The 23298-nt window shown below is 43.1% G+C and overlaps 2 protein-coding genes across 5 annotated transcripts in view; one reads left to right on the top strand and one right to left on the bottom strand.

Annotated features, from left to right (window-relative positions):
* nlk2 (nemo-like kinase, type 2) overlaps nucleotides 1–23298 on the bottom strand; it is a 209145-nt gene that overhangs the window by 98767 nt on the left and 87080 nt on the right. For all 3 annotated transcript variants that reach the window (XM_049576773.1, XM_049576772.1, XM_049576774.1), the window contains exon 2: nucleotides 11691–11820. In XM_049576773.1, coding sequence (XP_049432730.1) covers nucleotides 11691–11820 — 130 coding nt within the window. The remainder of the gene's footprint in view (nucleotides 1–11690; nucleotides 11821–23298) is intronic.
* LOC125889102 (uncharacterized) overlaps nucleotides 9785–23298 on the top strand; it is a 75653-nt gene continuing 62139 nt past the window's right edge. Inside the window, exons 1-7 of one of the 2 annotated variants that reach the window (XM_049576824.1) lie at nucleotides 9785–10767; nucleotides 13569–13637; nucleotides 13748–13807; nucleotides 13908–13986; nucleotides 14083–14136; nucleotides 14251–14325; nucleotides 14457–14853. In XM_049576824.1, the coding sequence (XP_049432781.1) occupies nucleotides 13622–13637; nucleotides 13748–13807; nucleotides 13908–13986; nucleotides 14083–14136; nucleotides 14251–14325; nucleotides 14457–14853 (681 nt within the window). In that variant the 5' untranslated portion in view covers nucleotides 9785–10767; nucleotides 13569–13621. Of the gene's footprint in view, nucleotides 10768–13103; nucleotides 13638–13747; nucleotides 13808–13907; nucleotides 13987–14082; nucleotides 14137–14250; nucleotides 14326–14456; nucleotides 14854–23298 lie in introns of those variants that run through there. The other variant, XM_049576825.1, reaches the window with a different exon arrangement.

Raw genomic sequence — 23298 nt, 5'->3', positions numbered from 1 at the left:
TACATGCATTTGGTGCATGGCGATTTGTCACTATGACCTGGGGCCGTTTGCGGTATTGGTGACACACCTGTGGCAAAACCACTCCTATTCTGTCTGTTCCTCCTGCTGGAAGCACCCGGGACGTAGGAGTAATTTGTTTTAGTTGTTACAGTGGGAATTTCCTTGAGGTTTCCAAACACAGGGTGAGACAGGATCCTTGCCTGGTAGTCCACAAACTGCACCAGGTCTTTAAACTTGGCTCGTCTGTTTTTTTCTATCTTGTATGTCACAAGCTATAACCCGCCATTTCTCCCTTAGCTTATATGGGAGTTTAGAAAGCACAGCTCTCATGTTGGCTGGGTGATCCATCTCTTCCATATAGTCCACTGTGTCCAGACAGCCATTAAGAAACACTGTGTAGGCCTTTAAAGCTTCTGGATCTTCAGCGTTAATAGGGGACCAATTGAGAGCCTTGTCGATGTAGGCCATTGCAATCTGGTAATTGTCACCATCGTGATGCTTTAACTTGCTTTTGCTTTTGCATATCTTCTTTCAGGCTGCATATATTGACAGCTGTGCACAAGCTCCCTTGGTGCGCCTACAGTGTGTTGCTCCAAAAAGTAAAGCCTGTCCTTACTGTTCTCGGTCCTCTCCTCTACACCATGCTCGAAGGCTCTGATGAAGAACAGATCATCCAGAGGATTTCCGTTAAAAGTAGGAATACTGAGCGGTGGTAATGAAGAGAGTTTCTGTTGTTTTACAAGTGTTTCTGTGATTACGTTCTGTTTTTCCATGATGTTCACTAAGTTGCTTAGGTCATCCTCTCCCGTACTGGAAGATGTGCTAGAGCTTGACGAAGCAGATTTCTGATGACGCCGAGGTCTTATGCCTTGTGGTATGGATTGGATGTCATTAATGGCAGTGTTGGTGGTACCACTATCGGAAAAATCAACAGCACAAGGCCGGCTACTTGTATTTGCCACATCATTAGCAGCATCTCTGGCCACGTCTTCAGCAGACTTATGCACCTTGATGTTTGGTCTATGTTCATAGCCGCCCACAATTGGGTGATGACGTTCAGGTTCCAGGGTTGAGCTCACATGCAGTGGCTCTGCTTGGGGTGCGTAGACCACGCTCATTTCATTATATGGGTCTCCAAGTAACCCGTTTTCAAAGTAGTCATCCATTCCATCTCCACACTGGAGCATGCCAGAATGTGGACTCTCATAACCCTTAATGACCTCCAGTTTTGCAGTGTTTGCTGCCATTTCAAGGTGTTCTTTTTTGGCCTTTAAAATAGCCTCTTCCTTTTCCAGAGCCTGTTTCTGTGCCAGTCTTGCAGCTCGTGCCATCAATTCAGCCTTTCTGCTTTCCAACTTGAGCTTTGCTGAGGCAACAGATGACCTAGAGGACTGTGACGACCTCTGTGAACATTGTGAGGACCTCCACGACCTTTGTGAATGAACACTTTTTTATGTTTGAAATGCTGTCTTGAGGTGTAACATCCTTTGAGTGGCCAATGTTTTGCTCCGACACATTTGATACAGGAGCACCAGCAATCCATTTTGACACCTCATCTGTAAATTCTTGCAAAGCAGCCACTTTTGGCTTGTACCATTCAGCTTGATCCTTTTCCCCTTCTTCCACATCCTGGGTGGACATTAAATCCAAAACAAAGCTATTCAACTCCTCCATGTCTTTGCGTAGGTTTGAAAACTCTGTTTCCATTTTAGATTTCACCACTTCAATGTTACAGACATTTTCCATCAATTGTTTGATTTCATTTTTCTTCTTGGTTAAAGCACCCAGTTTTGCACTCCTAGATGCCTTCAGTCGCTGGAGTCTTTCCACAAACACAGTTTCAATGTCACACTCCAAACCTTCCAAGCCATCTGTTTTGTCCTCTGCTTCCAGTTTTTCCTTTGTCTCCATCATTGCCCCTTGATGAGACAATAAAGACTCTTTTTTGTTTCCTTTTTTCTTTTTGTTCCCTTTTTTTTATTGTCTTGTCTTTCTTATCATCAGGCTTCCATTGATTTGAGATGTTTTTTGGTTTGTATTTATTTTTTACTTATTTGTTCCTTTAAATTGTGCTTATCTGGGGATTTTTCCACAAGTCCTGAAATTCCCCACCGAACGCATCATGCCATTGAACACACCATCGCGGTGACGTAGTCGCTGACGTCCATGCAGGCGGTGCGCTCAGCTCTGAGTCAGGCTCATTCACAAAACAACACGGAAGCAGGAGTCGTAGTAGCTTGACTGTTCGGCCGTCACTTTAAACGTCCGGATCCACAGTATAAATCACATGTTTAGTCGATAGGCGCTCTCAACAAGCAGCTGGTTTTTTGACGATGTAAGGGCAATTTCCGTTCCACTTATTTGTTCTTTGGTGTGTGCGCCTGGCTGACGCGCTTTAGACAACAGTCAGAATCCGGTTTCTTTTGTCACATTTATTTTCCGTTCACTTTTCACATGTTCCATGTTGTTGCGTTCCATATTAAAAGTACAAATGAACTTGTCTTACCACAAGGTGCAGGGCAGGCACTCGAAACTTAAAACACAGACTTCAAAACTTAACTGCTGTCATTAAGCGGTCAAAAAACCGTGTCGCTACAAACCAGAAAAAGCACTAGACAGCTGATAGCTCCACCTCTTTATACACGGCTGCTAGCAATCACTCAGCCGATGCTCAATCAGCTGATTGTCAAAGTAACATCTACCTGTAAGAACGCAAATACAGCTTGCAACAAGCCCATTTTCATTTCATTTGACATAATTTATAATAACGAAATCCATACACAAAGTCATTGAACAAAAATTAACTCCAAAAGCAAAGATTTGGAAAAATCATAATCATGGCTCCAACACTTCTACTGTTATTATACACATATGACTATTGTCACACATGTATACTGCCAGATATTAATACATACTTTCAACATATTGTACCACAGTAGCCAGAACTATAACTATGATATTATTACTTTCAATAATGTTGTTTTAAGCTACTGTCATTACCTGCATCTCTCTCTCTCTCTCTCTCTCTCTCTCTCTCTCTCTCTCTCTGTCTCTCTCTCTCTGTCTCATTGTGTCATACGGATTACTGTGAATTTATTATGCTGATCTGTTCCGTACGACATCTATTGCAGATCTGTCCGTCCTGGAAGAGGGATCCCTCCTCAGTTGCTCTTCCTGAGGCGCCCCCTCCGTTAAAGGGTTTTTTTGGGGGGAGTTTTTCCTTATCCGCTGCGAGGGTCATAAGGACAGAGGGATGTCGTATGCTGTAAAGCCCTGTGAGGCAAATTGTGATTTGTGATATTGGGCTTTATAAATAAAATTGATTGATTGATTGATTGACATGTGGTGATGGCAAATCTGGGTATCCCAGATTGTCCTGAAAAAAACAAGATATAGCATGTGTATGTAGTCTTTATAATGACTGGCAGGCAAGGCAGGAAAAATACCCCAAAAAGGCCTAGGGCCCAGAGGGTTAAACAGTGATATTAAAAGTAAAGTGAGAAATTATTTTCAGCTCAGTGTTTGTGTTTTCTTTTTTTGTTTTTTGTTTTTTTTTAAAAAAAATCCACACTTGAATGTTGGGCATTCACAAGAAAATATGTAGTTTTCTTGAAAATCAACTGGAAGAGTAATGTCATGTGCTTGCATAAGATTTCTGCTCAGTCATTCTAACAAAACTATAATGAGCTTGTTCTCTTCACATAGAGGATAACTATGGCCAGCAAGCAAGGGCAAGAAATATTGAGAACAAAAAGCATGACTATGAAAATCTCTGGAAACTTATGAGATAGGGGAGAGTGGGGTAGGCAACCATAGAATTGGTCCTATGTATCATTTATTATTTGTATTTTTAATATATTTTTATATTTTAAGTTTCAATTTGCACTCCATGCCCTGAAGTTGGGAATTTTAACCTACAATATTTGTATTTGTATCAATAAAGATCAACATTTTTCCCAATTTCTTTTTTATTTTTTTCATGAAGGAGTTCTTGTTTAATTTATATTATTTCATTAATCACAATTAGCTACCAGTTGTGATCATATACCACTAACTGCTTTTCTGAAAAATACACTATAATTCAATATTCTAAAAGCAAAATTGACTTTGATTATCATTAGTATCATCGGTTGACCCAAGAAGAAGAAGAAATGATTTTGCACTTGTCCTGTGTATTTGACCCTAACTATGTAAGAGCTGTGGTGCTATGGCAGACCCTCTGCGCTGTCATCAGCACAAATTATGTCCCCATGTGATAAAATCCACCATCCCCCCGATTCATAATGAATCATCCTTACGTACTAAAGTTTGTTTTGGAGTTCCGCAAGGTTCTGTGCTCGGACCAGTCCTATTTCTCTATATATGCTTCCTTTAGGTAACATCATTAGAAATCACTCTGTAAATTTCCATTGTTATGCGGATGATACACAGTTGTATTTATCGATGAAGCCAGAAGAAAGTAATCAATTAACTAAACTTCATAATTGCCTTAAAGACATAAAAACCTGGATGAGCACCAATTTTCTGATGTTAAATTCAGACAAAACTGAAGTTATTGTTCTTGACCCCAAACAACTCAGAGACTCTTTATCTGATGACATAGTTTCTCTAGATGGCATTGCTCTGGCCTCTAGCACTACCGTAAGAAATCTCGGAGTAACATTTGATCAAGATTTGTCTTTTAATTCTCATTTAAAACAAACCTCACGGACTGCATTTTTTCATCTGCGTAATATTGCGAAAATTAGACCTATCCTGACCCGAAAAGATGCAGAAAAATTGGTCCATGCTTTTGTTACCTCAAGGCTGGATTACTGTAACTCTCTATTATCAGGTAGTTCTAGTAAGTCCTTAAAAACTCTCCAGCTAATTCAGAATGCAGCAGCACGTATACTAACAGGAACTAAGAAACAAGATCATATTTCTCCTGTTTTAGCTTCTCTGCACTGGCTCCCTGTAAAATCCAGAATTGAATTTAAAATCCTAATGTTAACTTATAAAGCTCTAAATGGTCAAGCTCCGTCATATCTTAGAGAGCTCATAGTGCCATATAATCCCACCAGAACTCTGCGCTCTGAGAACGCAGGGTTACTCATGGTCCCTAAAGTCTCCAAAGTAGATCAGGAGCCAGAGCCTTTAGCTATCAGGCTCCTCTCCTGTGGAATCATCTTCCTGTTACAGTCCAGGAGGCAGACACTGTCTCCACATTTAAGACTAGACTTAAGACTTTCCTCTTTGATAAAGCTTATAGTTAGGGCTGGCTCAGGCTTGCCCTGTACCAGCCCCTCGTTAGGCTGACTTAGGCCTAGTCTGCCGGAGGACCCCCCCTATAATACACCGGGCACCTTCTCTCCTTCTCTCTCTCTCTCTCTCTCTCTCTCTCTCTCTCTCTCTCTCTCGTATCCTATTATTGCATCTTGCTAACTCGGCCATTCTGGATGTCACTAACTCGCCTTCTTCTCCGGAGCCTTTGTGCTCCACTGTCTCTCAGGTTAACTCATATTGCAGCGGTGCCTGGATAGTGTGACGTGTGTGGTTGTGCTGCTGCCGTGGTCCTGCCAGATGCCTCCTGCTGCTGCTGTCATCATTAGTCACACTTCTACTGTTATTATACACATATGATTATTGTCACATATGTATACTGTCAGATATTAATATATACTTTCAACATATTGTACCACAGTAGCCAGAACTATAACTATAATATTATTACTTTCATTAATGTTGTTGTAAGCTACTGTCATTACCGTCTGTCCTGCATCTCTCTCTCTTTTTCTGTCTCATTGTGTCATACAGATTACTGTTAATTTATTATGCTGATCTGTTCTGTACGACATCTATTGCACGTCTGTCCGTCCTGGAAGAGGGATCCCTCCTCAGTTGCTCTTCCTGAGGCTTCTACCGTTTTTTTCCCCCGTTAAAGGGGTTTTTTTGGGGGTAGTTTTTCCTTATCTGCTGTGAGGATCCAAAGGACAGAGGGATGTCGTATGCTGTAAAGCCCTGTGAGGCAAATTGTGATTTGTGATATTGGGCTTTATAAATAAAATTGATTGATTGATTTTTTTTTTTTTTTTTTTTTTTACAACTTGAGTACTGAATACACTAATAACAGTACATCAATAAATGAAATAGATCAGTTGTGTTTTCAGTTGGACATGGAGCAGGAGGATAGCTCATCTGTGGTCACTGTCTGTTCTCTGAGGCTCTCACGTTTTGATAAACTTTGCTGTTTCCAGGACGACACACGTTTTCTCTCCCAGCAGGTACTGCATTTTCACTGCATCACCGGATCGAGAGAACTCTTCACATTTCTGTGAAATCTGTGTGTAGAGCTTGTCTCTGATGTCCGAGTATCAGCTGCAGTGGAGCAGGAAGTGCTGCTCGGTCTGAGTAACACTGCAGCCTGCTTTGGTTCTGGATCTCATTTGTCCAGAAGTTGATGTTGCTGAGTTTATGTTGGTTGAAGATCTGATTGGGGTGGTAGTGGGGCGTGGGGGTGTGGGTGGTATGTATGGGGGCAGAGCTGAGTTTTAGTACTAACTGGCTAAGCTTGCTGTTCTGTATGGTCTCCTCTTGGCTTTGAAGGGCTTTGTATTGATATGAGTCAGGGTTGCTTGATTTTAAGTGGTTGTAGAATTTTAGAGATCGTTTTTGGATTTTGATCAGAATGGGAAATCGGCCCAGTTCTGCTCGGCAGCCATTGTTGGGGGTGTTTCTATGTACTTTCAAAATGTTTCTGCACATTTCTACGTGCAGCGTTTCTATTGGGTCCATGTCCCAATTCTTGAATTCTTGATTGTTGAGGGGATCCCATACTATGGATTCCCATATAGATTAATAGATTTGCATTATTTTTAGTCAGGCTTTAATGGGAATCTGAAGATGTGTGGAGTTTTTAATGGCATAGAAAGCCCTTCTTCCCTTCTCTCTGAGCTTGTTCACAGCCAGCCGAAAGTTCCTTGTGGAGGAGATCCTCAGGCCCAGGTAGCAGTAGCTGTTTGTGGGCTCTATGTTGATGGATATACATTGATTTGATTACATCATATGTTTCACCTCCTACTTCATTTTCTAATAGTTTTAGGAAAAGGCCTTGAAGCCAGATTGAGTCAAATGCTTTTTTGAAGTCAATGAAGCAGGAGAAGATTTTCTTGTTGTTTTGGTGGACTTGTTTCTTAATTAAGCTATGGAGGGTATAAATATGATCTGTGGTTCGATGTTTCAGTGTGAATCCAATCTGACTTCTACTCAGAATGTGATGTTGGCGGAGGAAGTCTTGTAGTGGGTGGCTGATGATGCTGCAGAACAACTTTCCTAAATTACTGCTGATACATATACCCCAGTAGTTTTCTGGGTCAAGTTTGTCTCCATTTTGGAATATCGGTGTCAAGATTCCTTGGCTCCAGATGTCAGGGAAATAACCAACACTGAGAACAAAGTTAAATAATTTTAGTATAGCACTATTAAGTTTTTAATCTGCATATTTGATCATTTCACATAAGATACCATCAGGACTGTGGTAACTTCAGTTTTAAAAGAACCACTCGACAACATCTTGGCCGTAGTTGCACTTTATATAAGAACGGCAAAATGAAAAGTACATACAGAGCTCGTCTGCTAACATCTCTGTTGGCCGGAGGTAAAGCATACAACAACATGCCGGAGGCGGAAATGTCCTTCAAAATAAAATGGCACATACCAACCAGCTTATCTTTTACAACATCGACCCCTGGTGGGCACATGGCTATTGTGCTCTTATTCTAATAAAGATTAACTTAATAATGTTCACATTACAACAAGGACCACTGGCCTTTTTCTGTCTTTGTTCTGGATTTTTGCTAATAACTACTGCTCTGTGATTGGAAAGTCTTTAATCACAGATTCTAATGTCTGGAGTTTTTTTTTTTTTTTTTTTTTACAGAGGTCCTGTTGGGTTGAATTCAGATTTATTTCTCTTTATAGATTTTTCGAAGTGATTTTTCCATATTTGACCATTTTGAATAGGTAGGTCATCTTGCTGTGGTTTAGTGAGGTAGTTCCAATATTTCCAGAAATGTGTTGTGCCATTGGACTTTTCAATTACATCAAGTTGGTGTTGGATATGTTTCTCTCTTTTTGCTCTCAGTGTTCTTTTGTGTTGGTTTAATGTTTTACAGTATTGATGGCAAAGGTCAGGATTATTACATTGTCTGTGTTTTTGATTTGATAGTATCTCAATATTTTTCTCAAATTTTGGCAGTCAGAATCAAACCAGTTCTCTTTGCTTGGTTGTTTTGGTATACTATGTGATTTCTTTTTCAATTTCAACATCTTTTTGTATGCCGACAATATTTTAATTTTTTTTACAAAAAATCTATTTAATTCACTGTCTCATTTGTTTAAGACTTTTGAAAATTTTGGCAATTTATCTGGATATAGAATCAATTGGATGAAATCATCATTAGCACTTAGCAACTCCTATATATTCAAGTATACCACAGAAAATAGTGAAACGGGGCTTTGTTCCAATTATTACATATATCTTTACTGTATGGCATAAAGTCCAGAAATTAGCAAAAACTTGTAATAAGTTCTTTCATCAATCTCCCACCTTTCGCAATTATTATCCCTCTTAATAGGTGGCAAACCAATTATTTTTCCACAATGGTGTGACAAAGGCGTTCACAAATTCCAAGACATTGTGGGACAACAAGTTCTCTGTGAGTTTCTTGACTTACAAAAATCTTATAACCTTCCGGGCAATTCTTTTTTTCTATTTGCAGCTGCGTGCAGCAATGTGGGCTTATGGTGTTCCGTGGGATGCACATCTGGAAATGAATGAGTGAGTGACTGTATGGTTGAGTAGTGAGTGACTGAGTGACGATGCTTTGTTTATGTAAGATTTTCTATGTGATATTTTCTCCTTATTTGTAATTTTTTTTTTCCTTAAAAAAAATAATAATAATAATTTTTCTATCTATTGTCACTATTACTATGTTTGTTGCTGTTGTAGCTAATGTTACTGTTTTGTATATATCTGCATAGGCCTGCAAATTCTACTGTGTCTTAGGCATGGGTTGGGGGGGTTAGGGTTGGGGCAGGTATTGTTGCCATTGTAATTTGTACTGGGTCACGCTGGACACAGAATAACTGCCTCTGTAACTTGAAAAAGAACAATATATAATTGATCTCCAAAAAATAAAAAGTAAAGACCTTAGGTAGGTGGTACAATGTCGAGTTGAATGATGAGAAACAGGTAGTGAAATTTAGAAAAGATGTGGCTGAAGGATTGGATAGAACAGATAAATCATAACTTCAAGGAAAGTAAGTAGTGTTGCATTGTATGGAAAAGGGATACTTCAGCTGCCAGTATCTAGTTTAACAGAGGAATTTAAATGTACCAAGGTCAGGATGTCCCCCCCCCCTCTCTCCCTCTTTCACGCTTACCTGTCCTGTCCAATAAAGGCAAAAATGCCCCAGAAAATATCTTGGGAAAAAAAAAAAACAACAACCAAGGGGAGGAAATGGAACCCAAGATTGGCAGTTCAGGAGGCAGAGGCAGCTCTTAGGCATGTGCAGAGATTGTAGGTAATGTTCAGTTTGGCCAGGGAGGCCTGGGGCTTGGCTCAGACAAACCGGTATGGAATAAAGCAGGTCCCAAAGATAAAAGAAAGCTGGTTGTGGAACAGATACGTAGACAGGAGGAGATATTGACGGGTGCAAAGGCAGTGGCCCAGGCTAAGCAGGGACAGTGGTTGAATTGGGAAAGTGTAGAGAAGAGGAAGCTTAGTTGGAGGGACCTGTGGAATATGGAGGAGAATCGTATTAGATTCCTGGTAGGGGCTATATACGATGTGTTACCAACCACCCAGAACCTAAAACTGTGGGTAAATGGGGACCCATCATGCCCATTGTGTTCAGGTACCACAAACTTAAAGCATATTTTGTCAGGCTGTAAAGTTTGCTTGTCACACAAGGCCAGTATACATGGTGACATAACTAGGTGTTTAAAAGTTTAGCTGCAGGCATCGAAGGGAAACAAAGACAGGCAGATTCAGAAGATTTTAAGAATAGGAGTTTAGCAATTCAGTTTGTCCATGAGGGGGAGAAATACAGAAGTGTAGTACAGTAGTAAGGAGGCAAGGGTGTGGCCGCCTAGAGGGTGCTTGTGATTGGGAAATGCAAGTAGATTTAGGGGGAAAGCTTGTTGTTCCGCAGGAAATAGTTTGTGCCACTCAGAGGCCTGACATAGTGTTGTGATCAGTGACTCAATGGATAGTTTATTTCATTGAGCTGACAGTTCCTTGAGAAGACTCAGTGGAAGAAGCCTATGAAAGAAAAAAGCTTAGGTATGCAGACTTAGGAGCAGAAGCTGAGCAGAGAGGGTGGAAAACTAGAATTTGTCCAGTGGAAGTGGGGTGTAATGTCAGGTGGGGGCCAGCAGGGGGACCTACTAAGCAGGGTACATAACTCCTTGAGATCAGGTGGAGAGATGCACCAATCAGTCCTCTCAGGATAAACTCCAGGAAGAGGAAGGTTAATTAAATGTGGGAGTGGCCTATTTGAGTCCCTTTTGTTTGAGACCATGCTGCAAGGTGAGTGTGTGGCTGATTCTGCGACTTTATCTTCTCTATCTCTTTTAACTTTAGCCTTTAACAACAGCTGCCCAGCTGTTGTTAAAGGTCCCCAACAGCCCAGCCTTTTTGATATTTTCTCTATAGAGACGTTACCACAACAGAGTAAAAAGGGAAAAATGCCGGCGTGAAACAGCAGAGGCACTTTATCAACCTGGTGAGTACTGCCATTGGCACCAAGCTAGCAAAGTGTGTTAAGAGTGTTATTGTTCTACTGAACTCTGTCTGTCTGTCTGTCTCTCTCTCTCTCTCTCTCTCTCTCCTGGCATGAAAGTTGTCTCTGTTTTCTCATGCCATGTAGCAGCAGTTTGCATCTTTGTTCTGCATAGACAGCCCAGTTCTATGAAAAGAACATCTTTCCAGCAGTTAAATACTTCTTTAAGTGAGAAAGACTATTCTTGTGGTACTACCACCTTGTGAAGCCCATACTAAAAAGAGCATATTAACAGTGTGATTCATGCACAGACATTTTCTTACTTTCTATCAATAAGCAGTAATTAGAAGGTTATTGAGGAAAAACTTTTAGTTAATGGCCTTGTAGTTGGCAACTTTAATGACAATAACTTTGTCATGTTTGCTAAAACTGTCACGACATTGACACAGTAGTACATGATCAAGAACAAAAACAACCAATCAGAGCAGAGAAGTCTGTGTAAGATGTGTAAATGGTTTGTAAGGCAGGGAATAACTTCACCTGCTTCCTCAATAGCTTCCACTTTAGTTTGGAGAGGTGCTGCCAGCATTACTACACAGGAGCGGACATGTATGGAAAATGCACATGTAATAACAGTTATGAGTACCTGAGACATAATGTTAAAATTATTATGTTTTTTAAGACACCTTAGTCTGTTGATCTTATGTACTTCTTTACATCAAAAGAAAGGGAAACATTTGGAGGTGTGGGTTTTCATAGGTTCATGTGCATAGTTTAACTGGTCTAGACAACTTGAGATCAAATGTGGCTGCATGCGGCCCATGAACTAAATGAAGTTTGACATCCTGTCCTAATACTAGGTGGAAAGGAAGTCAAGTCAAGTGTGTTTGCATCTGGAGATGACAAATGCACTGCTGTGTACTTACGTTTTCATGTTTGAAGAAGCATAGCATCTTCAGCTCCCGAAATACCCTCTTGCAAGAAACAAGGTTTTGGAAGACATTGGGCATTTTTTTGAGGGCAACTCGCTTTCCATCTCGGGGGTCCGTCACTGACCTGGGTGAAGAGGACAAACACTAAGGTTCAGTGGCTCTTATGAAGATTTAGCACTTTGATATTGTTGATGTTAGGTTAATAGAGTAACTCTGATCATGTAATGTAGCAGTTATTGAATATTTCAGACACCTACAGTATCACTCCATCTCAGTGACTACAGGCTAGTGTGGGGTATATGGGTGACTGCCACCATAAAGTCTTACAGAGAATTCTCATCTCTAAATCAAGACAGATAAGCAGAATATTAAGGGACAAACGAGTCCATTTATGATCCCATCCCCTTTTTATGGCCATTATCTTGCTTTCCTCTGGCCATGACGAAAAATCACACAATACAAGCTGTGGCGCCTCTTAGGGGTGGCAGGGCTGGGGTGTGGCATGGCCACCCTGATACAATTGCTGGCCCTCCACTGGCCCCCACTCATGAAAATAATCGAAAATAACTGGAGGCTGACATTTCTGTCTTTATGAAACTGTGATACGCTCATTTAAAAGCCAGTGTGCAGCTAGGCTAGATTTTGGTGAGGGAAAAACGGGTATGGCCATTTTCACAGGGATCCCTTGACATCTCACCTTCAGATATCTTAATGAAAATGGATTCACTGGGTACCCAATAGCCTCCCCTTTACAGACATGCCCACTTTGTGCTAGTCCCATGTAGTTTTTGGCATAAAACATGAAGTATCTTGCATGCAGTATATATGTGTTATTTTTGCATATTCTAAAAGTTGTGCATTTGAATATTTCTGCATACTCGCCTGGGGTCCCTACAGAGACTTGAAATTGAAAAATGTCCTGAAAGCTGAGACTCTTGACTCAATGAGCCCAAATTCATTCATGTGTGATGATGTTAGTCTGTATAGTGGCCATTTAATTGTCCTGAAACTAGTAGGCATTTTGTTAATTTTTAAAAGGGAAACATAATTGAGCATAGGGCTGTTATACTTCTATCATAATGTTCGAAGCCCTTATACACTCCAAACTTTCAAAGTTCGAATAGGGCCTGACCAAAATACTAATTTTTAAACTGGTTTTTCACTAGAAAAACTTGACACTTGCTGTGCTGCATCTCAAATTCATCATTATGTTCCATACTTTCAGAAGATGCATACCACAGTAGTATAAGGGGACCAGCTTTGCGCGTGCATGTGAAATGCGCGTGCACGTGAGACGTGCGTGCGTGCACGTGAAGCCACCCCCCCGCCCCTCCCCCACCTACCCCCCACCCCCCTTCCGGTTATCGCGCCCCCCCCCCCCCACACACACACACACCGTCATATGAAATCCAGCTCTCATTGGTTAAACATAGCGCCTCCTTCTGGGGGGGCTGGTTTCCAATGAAACCCTAACTATTGGCTAATCAAAAGCCCCTCCTTGCGCCCCTGCACCGCAAAAATGTCGACAGGTGTTGATTCATCACCTCGCCGGAAAGTAGCGACAAGTGTTGATTCAACACCTCACCTAGCCCAGACCACTGCGCATGGCGCCGGGATGTCCGAGATCAGAGGAATTAAGAATGCACGGATGTTTTTACAACGACCCCCCTGCTGTGCAGCATCTATTCGGTGTAATAAATGTTCAGACATGTCCGGGCAAAACACGTGAAGAAAGTACAGTAGCCAATCATACAGCAAGGCTAGACCAACAACCAATCAGGGTTTTATGATGTGTGTCGTGTTTGTTTATTGTTTTACCCAAATGTATAAAAATCCCAGTGAAACAAGCAGAGGATCTTTTTTAAAAAAAAGTCTAGGTTGCGTGAAACACAGCGGACCCTTTTCTACAGCTTTTACTGCGGACAATGGCTTCAATTAACGGTAAGCGTGCCTAAACTATATTGGATAACATTGCTCTCTAGATACTTAATTTTTCTCAGAAAAAAACATTCTAAAAACAACAACTACAAAAAAAAAAAATTTCTCATTAGGTCCAGCTGCTGACGATTCCGGAGTTGAAAACCGTGCCCCTGCACCCCGCCGCAGCAGCCGTAAGTTAACATATCATTTCGTAGTGGGCGTGCGTGTGTGTTTATTATTATTATTTTAAAGAGTGTGTTACTAAGCTAAATAAATGGTATTACTTTCCAGCTGCAGCACAAAGACGCACACTTTCGTTGAAAAGGCGCAGAACAGACCCTCCAGCCTCTGCTGCTAGAGATTTTATACCGTAAGACTGTTTTATTTTTATATTTTATTTATCATTAATGGGGGAATGCTTGCGGCATCATTGCAAACATCTGTTTTACCTCCTCTTTCTCCACAGTGCACAGCGCAGGCCACTGAGACCCCTCCATCAGTTTTCTAGCGGGTTTAACACGTAAGACACAATGTTTTAACGCTACTTTATATGAATATTATGTTAATATGTGTCAGATACAGAATACTGCTAACATATCGTTTTGTTTGTTTTTTCGTTTTTTTTCCATAACAGTGCCTGGGCGATTCACCAGGACTACCCGGCTGAAAATTTCCAGAGGGTTACACCGTCAGGACAAGGATTTCTCACGTAAGACACGTCCTTATTTAATAATAATAATAATAATAATACTAATAATAATAATAATAATAGCAGCCTAATAATGATAATAATATTAATAATAATGATAACGTTAATGTTGTATTTTTTTTAATAAACAGTGCTCAACCGCCTGAGCTGACGGCCACGCAAGAAACAAGTGCCGCGGTAGCTGCGTTACTGGTTGTCCAGGGATTATCTGCGGGTGAAGCGGGGAGCGCACTAGGATCGGGCGGTGTAGAACCGGCTCCAAAGGCTGTTGAGGAGTGCTTCAACGGCACATTCGAGGAGGTCGGGGAGTCTGTGAACTCGTTTCCTAACGGTCGAGAGGAAGTCGGCGGAACAGCGGACGCCCAGCAGCGTGAGAGGGCATCGATCAGTGAGGAACACGGGCCATCTCCTCCTCCTCCTCCTCCGCGCCGTCGGCTATTTCACGAGGGAATATCTACAGAGGCTTTGTGGAGCCAGCAGGAGTCGCTCTTCCCACCACAGGACACCAGCCTACAGCATCAGCACGAAGTAAGCAAAGATCTATTTTCTACGAGTACACCTGTGAAGGCTGGCGTTGCTGATACTGGTGCTGCTTCTGCTCCCGCAGCGGGAGAGGTGTGTGTGGGGAATCTCCCCACACTCCCCCCATTATTAAGAGGTGCTGACTATATTCCAGAGTTTGCTGATCTGTTAGACAGTACTGGTGATTACAGACACAGTAACTTACCCGACTTACTGACATTATCACCTATACCCGCTTCATATCCTCCCTCCCAGTGTTTTTGCTGACGTTGTTGTTGAAAAATGGTGAGGAGGAGAGCATAGCATTTATTGATGCACATCCAGGCCAGGCCTCCAGCCCGCCTCAGCCTATCCCTTTTCCCCTGCCTCCTCCAGTAGGTGTTGTTGTTGATGTTGATGAGAGTGTAGTGTTTGTTGATGCGTATCCAAGCCATCCCTCCAGCCCTCCTCGGCCTATCCCTCACCCCCTGCCTCATCCAGTAGGTGTAGGTGTAGTTGTTGATGCTGGTGTTGAGAGTGTATTGAGCCATACGTCCGCCCTCCACCCAGCAGCCGCCTACCCCTCCTCAGTCTATTACCGACCCTGTCTCACCCTCTGATTCTCCCACCCCAGTGGCTGTTCTAGCAAGAGAGAACGCATTGCTCAAAATCAGGTGCAGGCATCAGGCTAGGCTAATCAGGCGCGAACAGCGTCAGAAAAGATTTGCCGAGACGCGATACCTCCTCCTGGCAAGCGAGCGGCGAAACCTGATTAGGAACACTAAAACTAACGAGCGACGCTACAGAGCCCTTAATACACAGATACATTTGCTTAAACAGAGCGTCGGCACCTTAATTGAATTACAGCACACAATCACAACATCAATAAATAACCTAGTAGACGCACTGTATAGAAAAACAGGAGCACATTGTTAAGTAAACGTAGATAATGGCACCACCGAGGAAAATGTTAAAAATGAATGAGCACCCGGGATGGTCGTTATGACACAGATGACGAAAGCACACATTTTACTGATAATGTCGATTCGTCCCAGTGCACTACAGAGGGGCGGCGTGCTTTGACAGGTACAGTTAGGGAACGTTTTAACACACCCTCTGGACCAGATGTACTTGCTAGCCACAGCAGTGTTATGCGCTGGTCCAGATACATTATAAAAAGAATGCGGGGGATAGAGAAGAGAACAGCACTGTTTTTAAGAGACAGAATTTTATGCCCATCATCATCAGCGTCATCACCATCACACGCTTGTGGTTCAGGTTCTGGTGTTGCTGCTACTCCCGCTACATCTAATGCTGATGTTATTGCAGAAATCGGTGTTAATAATAACAACAACAGTGACAACGATAATATAGCATCACCATGCCGCTGCTGTCAGTTCTGGGACTGTGAGTGTCTCTCGTGTGAATGTGTGCGTGATAATGGAGCCTCTGCTGAGCATGCTGCTATCAGTTCTGGGGCCGTGAGTGTCTCTGGTGTGAATGTGTGTGATCGCAGGGTCTCTGCTGAGCATGCTGCTGGCAGTTCTGGGGCCGTGAGTGTCTCTGGTGTGAATGTGTGTGATCGCGGGGTCTCTGCTGAGCATGCTGCTATCAGTTCTGGGACCGTGAGTGTCTCTGGTGTGAATGTGAGTGATCGCGGGGTCTGTGCTGAACATGCTGCTGTCGGTTCTGTGAGTAACTCTATGGTCTGTCAACACGGCGCAGGAAATCCGGTAGAAGGAACACCTGCTGTTCCATCTACCAGTACAGGCGGTGCACAGTTGCGTGTCCGTGACATACCTAGATTCAACACTGCCGAATTTCGCCAGAGGGTCGATTTCAGAGACGTTAGTCTTGATAACATCACCCAGGCAATTGACGGTGTTAGAGAGAGGTTGTCATGCGTGATTGGTGCAGCCTTAGAGGACTCTCCTGCAGGTAGTGTATTAAATGTGGTTTTGAGAGGACCATCTCTAGCCAGCGATGTGCAGGCTGTTTTAAGCTCTGACAACGCATATAACGCTGACGAGTTTTTGGAGGTGGTCTCTCAAGTTGTGCAGAGTAATGACACATCGCTGACAGATGATGATCTGGAGTTTGTTGTGACCGTGGCACGGGGTAGTAGTGGTGGTGGTTCTAGACTGAGGCTAGGAAGCGTCCCTTATGATGAAATTTTATCAAAGAAGGGAAGGCACCTGTATAATCCTGAAAACGACAGGTCTCAGAACAGTCTTTGTTTCTCTCTTTGTCTCGCCCATTTTGTTAATGAAAGCTTGTCTGCCACTGATAAAATGCAGTATGCTAAACAACTGCATAGCGCTGTAGGATTTGATGAAACCCACAAGGTGTCGCTCTCTGATATCACAAAATTTGAACATCACTTAAACATAAAAATCGTAGTATTCCACCATGGTTCAGGCGTAAACACCTACAGTGTTACAAAACCCATGACGCTGTACACGCCAGCACTGTGTGGATGTACCTGCACAATGACCATTATTACCTGATTGTAAATAAAACCGGTTTCTTTGGCGGGACCTATGTGTGTGACTACTGTTACGGTTCATACACAGAACCGCGTTTAAGCACGTTTGTAAATACCTCTGCAATGTTTGTTATACACAGTGTCACATGCACACAGGGGCCACTGTAAAATGTACAGGGTGTAAACGAATCTGCAAGTCCAGACACTGCTATAATCAGAAAAAAGACACTCACTCTAAACACGACGCAGCGCCGTGTGACAAAGTGAAATATTGTGAAGAGTGTGGTAAAACCTACAATGCGGCAAGAACGCAGCATAAATGCAAGCCACCAAAGTGTACACACTGCGGCGAGGCCCTAAATGAGAGCGATGCTGTACACCAATGTTTTATCCAGCCGCTGAAAAAACAAAACCCACACACAAAATACATATTTTTTGATTTTGAGACACGTTATCACGAGGGCAAGCACGAAGCAAACTTTGTGTGTGCTATGGACACAGAGGGAAACAAATTTTGTTTCAACACCCTGAAATGCGTTTGTTAAACGGTACCGGCAGCCAAAATATAAGGGGTACACATTTATTGCACACAACGCCTCTGGGTTTGATAATTACATACTGCTGGAATATTTTGTGCAACAGGGGATCCCTCCCACAGTAACCATGCGTGGCAGTAGGGTCATCCTGATGTATGACAAGGCGTTCCAGCAACGCTGGATCGATTCTTTCAGCTTTCTACCCATGCGTTTATCCAGGACACCGGCTGCCATGGGTTTTGAGGACATGAAGAAGGGTATTTTCCGCACAAGTTCAACACCAGGCGAACGAGTACTATGTGGAGAAATACCCCACCCTCTTATTACGGGTACAACACCATGTCTGACAGCGACAAGCATAGGTTCATGATCTGGTATGACACCGTCCGTGAGAAAACCTTTGATTTCCAGACAGAAATTCGCCACTACTGTGTTAATGATGTAGAAGTGCAAGGCCTGTCTAATTTATCGTGAGACATTTATCAGGTGCACAGACCTGGACCGTTCAAGGCGTTCACGACACTGGCGTCGAGTTGCATGGGCGTTTTCAAAACGCGTTTTCTACCCAAAGACACCCTTGCCCTCACGTATGAAGGCGCATACACACGGCAGAATAAAACCTATTCTGAGGTGTCTATGCAGTGGCTGGACTACGTGGCCAGGGTAGAAGGCTCCGAGATTAGACACGCTTTGAACCACGGTGAGCAACAATTTGGGCAGTTTTTTGTGGATGGGTATAACAGGGCCACAAACACATGCTACGAGTTTGCGGGATGCTTTTTTCACGGATGTGTCAAGTGTTGCGTCCAGACCGAAGTGAATCCTGTCACCAAAAACCCTATGGCAGTCTGTACAACTAATTCTGTGAAAAAATATCAGCGTCGAAAAGTGGGCATGGTCTGCGTGAGGTGGTGATGTGGGAATGAGAGTGGGACGCGCTAAAACGTTCAGACCCATCTGTTCAGGCGCACCTCATCACTTACAGGCTCAAAGACCGCCTCGACCCACGACAAGCCCTTTTTGGAGGGCGTACAAATCAAGATGTACCACAAGGCTGATAACGCAGATGAGAAAATCAGATACTACGATTTCACAAGCCTGTATCCTACTGTACAGTCAAAAACAATACCGGTTGGACACCCTCAAATTATCCACCGAGATTTTGGTCCGGTAGAAAACTATTTCGGGTTTGTAAAGTGTACCGTGCTTCCTCCCAGAGGTCTGTACCACCCGTACTGCCCTACAGGTGTCACAAAAGGCTCATGTTTCCGTTGTGTGGCAGGTGTGCTGAGGAGTTAAACCAGACCAGTGTCTGTGCGCATACTGACGCCGAGCGACAGCTGTCAGGTGTGTGGGTCTCGTTTGAACTTCAGAAAGCTGTCGAGAAGGGGTACCAGATTGTCTGCATTGATGAAGTGTGGCATTTCCCAAACAAGACAGACACCTTGTTCAATGAATATGTCAAGACGTTTTTGAAGTGTAAGCAGGAGGCGTCAGGCTACCCCGGGCATGTCATTACTCCTGCAGAGAAAGCCCTGTACATACGTGACTACCATGAAAAGGAGGGGATTTTACTCGATGCTGACAAAATCTGTGTCAACAAGGCGGTCAGGAATTGTAACAAGCTTCTCCTGAACTCATTGTGGGGCAGATTCAGCATGCGGAGTAACATGCCCTCCTGCGAGTTAATTACAGAACCGGAGAGATTCACGCAGCTCATGTTCAGCGACCATTATGACGCGTCTGTTTGGTTTTATATCCGATGACGTGGCCATTGTCCAGTGGTGTCACGCAGATGGTAAGGCGTCCAGAGTGAATGATGTGAATGTGTTCATAGGGGCTATGACCACCGCCTATGCTAGGCTGATGCTGTATGACTTGTTGGACAGGCTACAGGAGCGTGTGCTGTACTGTGACACGGACAGCGTCATTTTCACGTCCGGCCCAGGTGATTGGGTTCCCCCTCTAGGCTCATACTTGGGTGACTTAACCGACGAGATCAATGACGATGATGTGTGCGGGCTCCCAGAGGAAGATTATATCACAGAGTTTGTGTCTAGGGGTCCAAAGTGTTACGCCTACTGCACAAAACTTGGTAAAACGCAGGTCAAGTGCAAGGGTGTCACACTTAACGCCAAAAATGCAGCAGTGCTCACCCACGAGTCGCTTAAGGGGTTGGTCCAGTCCTTTGTGACCAATCAGAACACTCAGATGCATGTGATCACAGAGGCGGAAGCCATCAGACGTGATAAAAAGAAGTTTCATCTTAAAAATGACGTAGTACACAAAAAAGTCAAGGTTGTGTATAACAAGCGCAGAGTCCTGTCAGACTACAGCACGCTACCTTATGGCTACTAACATCTCTTTTGACTCAAGACTGCAGCATCCGTTTAGTTTGGTGGTGAGTGGTCCCTCAAATTGTGGGAAGACATATTTTGTCAAGGGTCTTATTGAAAATGCATCTACAGTTATTTCACATAACATTGATAATTTGGTCTACGTATACTCTCTGGGAAACCAGGTTGGTCTAGGTCAGGGCAGACCTCAGACCAAAACAATTTCCAATCTCTATGCCTCAAACTGACCGACCATGTTTCAACGCCTGGAACCACACTGCGACCGGTGGCCGCACTGAGTGTGACAACAGAGTCCTGATATTTAACATTGTAAACATACCCATTAACACCCTCCAGCTCTAGCTCAAATTCACGATTCTCCGACGTAACGAGCCCACTTCCTACACGTCTCCTTTTCTTGTAAGGGGCCCGAGCATCCACAACCGTCGCCGGGTCATCAGACATACCTGGGCGCTCGCTTGACCCGATGCCGTTGTTGCTGGTGCAGGAAGACATGGTTGCAGAAACGTCTTGCAGAATACAGGCGATCGTTGAAGAAAAAAATCAGAGCTCGTGTGGTGTTCACGTGCACGCACGCACGCACGTCTCACGTGCACGCGCATTTCACATGCACACGCAAAGCTGGTCCCCTTATACTACTTACCACTTCTGTGGGGCATATACTGTTGACCTTCTATCTCATCCTAAAAATGGCTGTCCCTGACATAGTTTTCAACTACATGTACAGTACAGGCCAAAAGTTTGGACACACCTTCTCATTCAATGCGTTTTCTTTATTTTCATGACTATTTACATTGTAGATTCTCACTGAAGGCATCAAAACTATGAATGAACACATGTGGAGTTATGTACTTAACAAAAAAAGGTGAAATAACTGAAAACATGTTTTATATTCTAGTTTCTTCAAAATAGCCACCCTTTGCTCTGATTACTGCTTTGCACACTCTTGGCATTCTCTCCATGAGCTTCAAGAGGTAGTCACCTGAAATGGTTTTCCAACAGTCTTGAAGGAGTTCCCAGAGGTGTTTAGCACTTGTTGGCCCCTTTGCCTTCACTCTGCGGTCCAGCTCACCCCAAACCATCTCCATTGGGTTCATGTCCGGTGACTGTGGAGGCCAGGTCATCTGCCGCAGCACTCCATCACTCTCCTTCTTGGTCAAATAGCCCTTACACAGCCTGGAGGTGTGTTTGGGGTCATTGTCCTGTTGAAAAATAAATGATCGTCCAACTAAATGCAAACCGGATGGGATGGCATGTCGCTGCAGGATGCTGTGGTAGCCATGCTGGTTCAGTGTGCCTTCAATTTTGAATAAATCCCCAACAGTGTCACCAGCAAAACACCCCCACACCATCACACCTCCTCCTCCATGCTTCACAGTGGGAACCAGGCATGTGGAATCCATCCGTTCACCTTTTCTGCGTCTCACAAAGACACGGCGGTTGGAACCAAAGATCTCAAATTTGGACTCATCAGACCAAAGCACAGATTTCCACTGGTCTAATGTCCATTCCTTGTGTTTCTTGGCCCAAACAAATCTCTTCTGCTTGTTGCCTCTCCTTAGCAGAGGTTTCCTAGCAGCTATTTGACCATGAAGGCCTGATTCGCGCAGTCTCCTCTTGACAGTTGTTCTAGAGATGGGTCTGCTGCTAGAACTCTGATCTGTCTCTGATCTGAGCTGCTGTTAACTTGCGATTTCTGAGGCTGGTGACTCGGATGAACTTATCCTCAGAAGCAGAGGTGACTCTTGGTCTTCCTTTCCTGGGTCGGTCCTCATGTGTGCCAGTTTCGTTGTAGCGCTTGATGGTTTTTACGACTCCACTTGGGGACACATTTAAAGTTTTTGCAATTTTCCGGACTGACTGACCTTCATTTCTTAAAGTAATGATGGCCACTCATTTTTCTTTAGTTAGCTGATTGGTTCTTGCCATAATATGAATTTTAACAGTTGTCCAATAGGGCTGTCGGCTGTGTATTAACCTGACTTCTGCACAACACAACTGATGGTCCCAACCCCATTGATAAAGCAAGAAATTCCACTAATTAACCCTGATAAGGCACACCTGTGAAGTGGAAACCATTTCAGGTGACTACCTCTTGAAGCTCATGGAGAGAATGCCAAGAGTGTGCAAAGCAGTAATCAGAGCAAAGGGTGGCTATTTTGAAGAAACTAGAATATAAAACATGTTTTCAGTTATTTCACCTTTTTTTGTTAAGTACATAACTCCACATGTGTTCATTCATAGTTTTGATGCCTTCAGTGAGAATCTACAATGTAAATAGTCATGAAAATAAAGAAAACGCATTGAATGAGAGGGTGTGTCCAAACTTTTGGCCCGTACTGTACTTCAACAGCATAATAGAATTCATGCCTTTTGGTTTTGGTGTGCCACCCCAAAATTGGGGGCTCCACCACATAAAAGAAAAAAAAGACTGATTTTTGCATGCAAAATAGAACGTACATTCATTGATGAGTTATGTTTAGCTAACATACTCGAACAAAGGGAAGTTTGTGTTAACATGTTGGTTTTGATGTAGAAACCAGGGAAACTAACCAAGTTTCTGTCTCCTCCTGATCCTCCATCAAGGAGTTGTTTGGAATTTAGTTTAATATTATGATATGTGTTTGGTGCCATTCTAAAGGTAGGGGACCTTAACATTCATTTAAGAATTAAAAATGTGAAGTAAACAATATTAATTCCAATTCTATGAAAAGGGAAAAAAATCTAACCAAATTCAAATCAAAGGTTTCTGATGGGAGTGGTTTTGGTTTCATGTCGCTGTCACTGAAACTCTGGAGGACTCATATAGCAACTCTTTATAAAAAGAGACTTTATAAAGACACAGAATTGAATGAGGTCTAGCAAAAGCTGTGAAACTGACTCCGCCCCAACAAGAGGGAGGGCTGACAAGCTGTCAGCTGACAGAGAGAGAGAGATGGAGAAATTCGATTCAAGCCAAATCACCATGCAGCAGCCGGTAATGTCCGAAAATGCCACAGTGTGAAGAAGAGCATGCTGCCCTGTCCCTCCATTGCCATCACAAGTGTCAGGTGAAGCAGTACATCTTCTGTGTGTTCATGAGCTGATGCTTAAT

The sequence above is a fragment of the Epinephelus fuscoguttatus genome, linkage group LG5 (assembly GCF_011397635.1).
Source record: "Epinephelus fuscoguttatus linkage group LG5, E.fuscoguttatus.final_Chr_v1".
Classification (NCBI taxonomy): Eukaryota; Metazoa; Chordata; class Actinopteri; order Perciformes; family Serranidae; genus Epinephelus; species Epinephelus fuscoguttatus.
The sequence above is the reverse complement of the archived record's forward strand: the minus strand, read 5'-3'. Positions and strand labels throughout refer to the sequence as shown.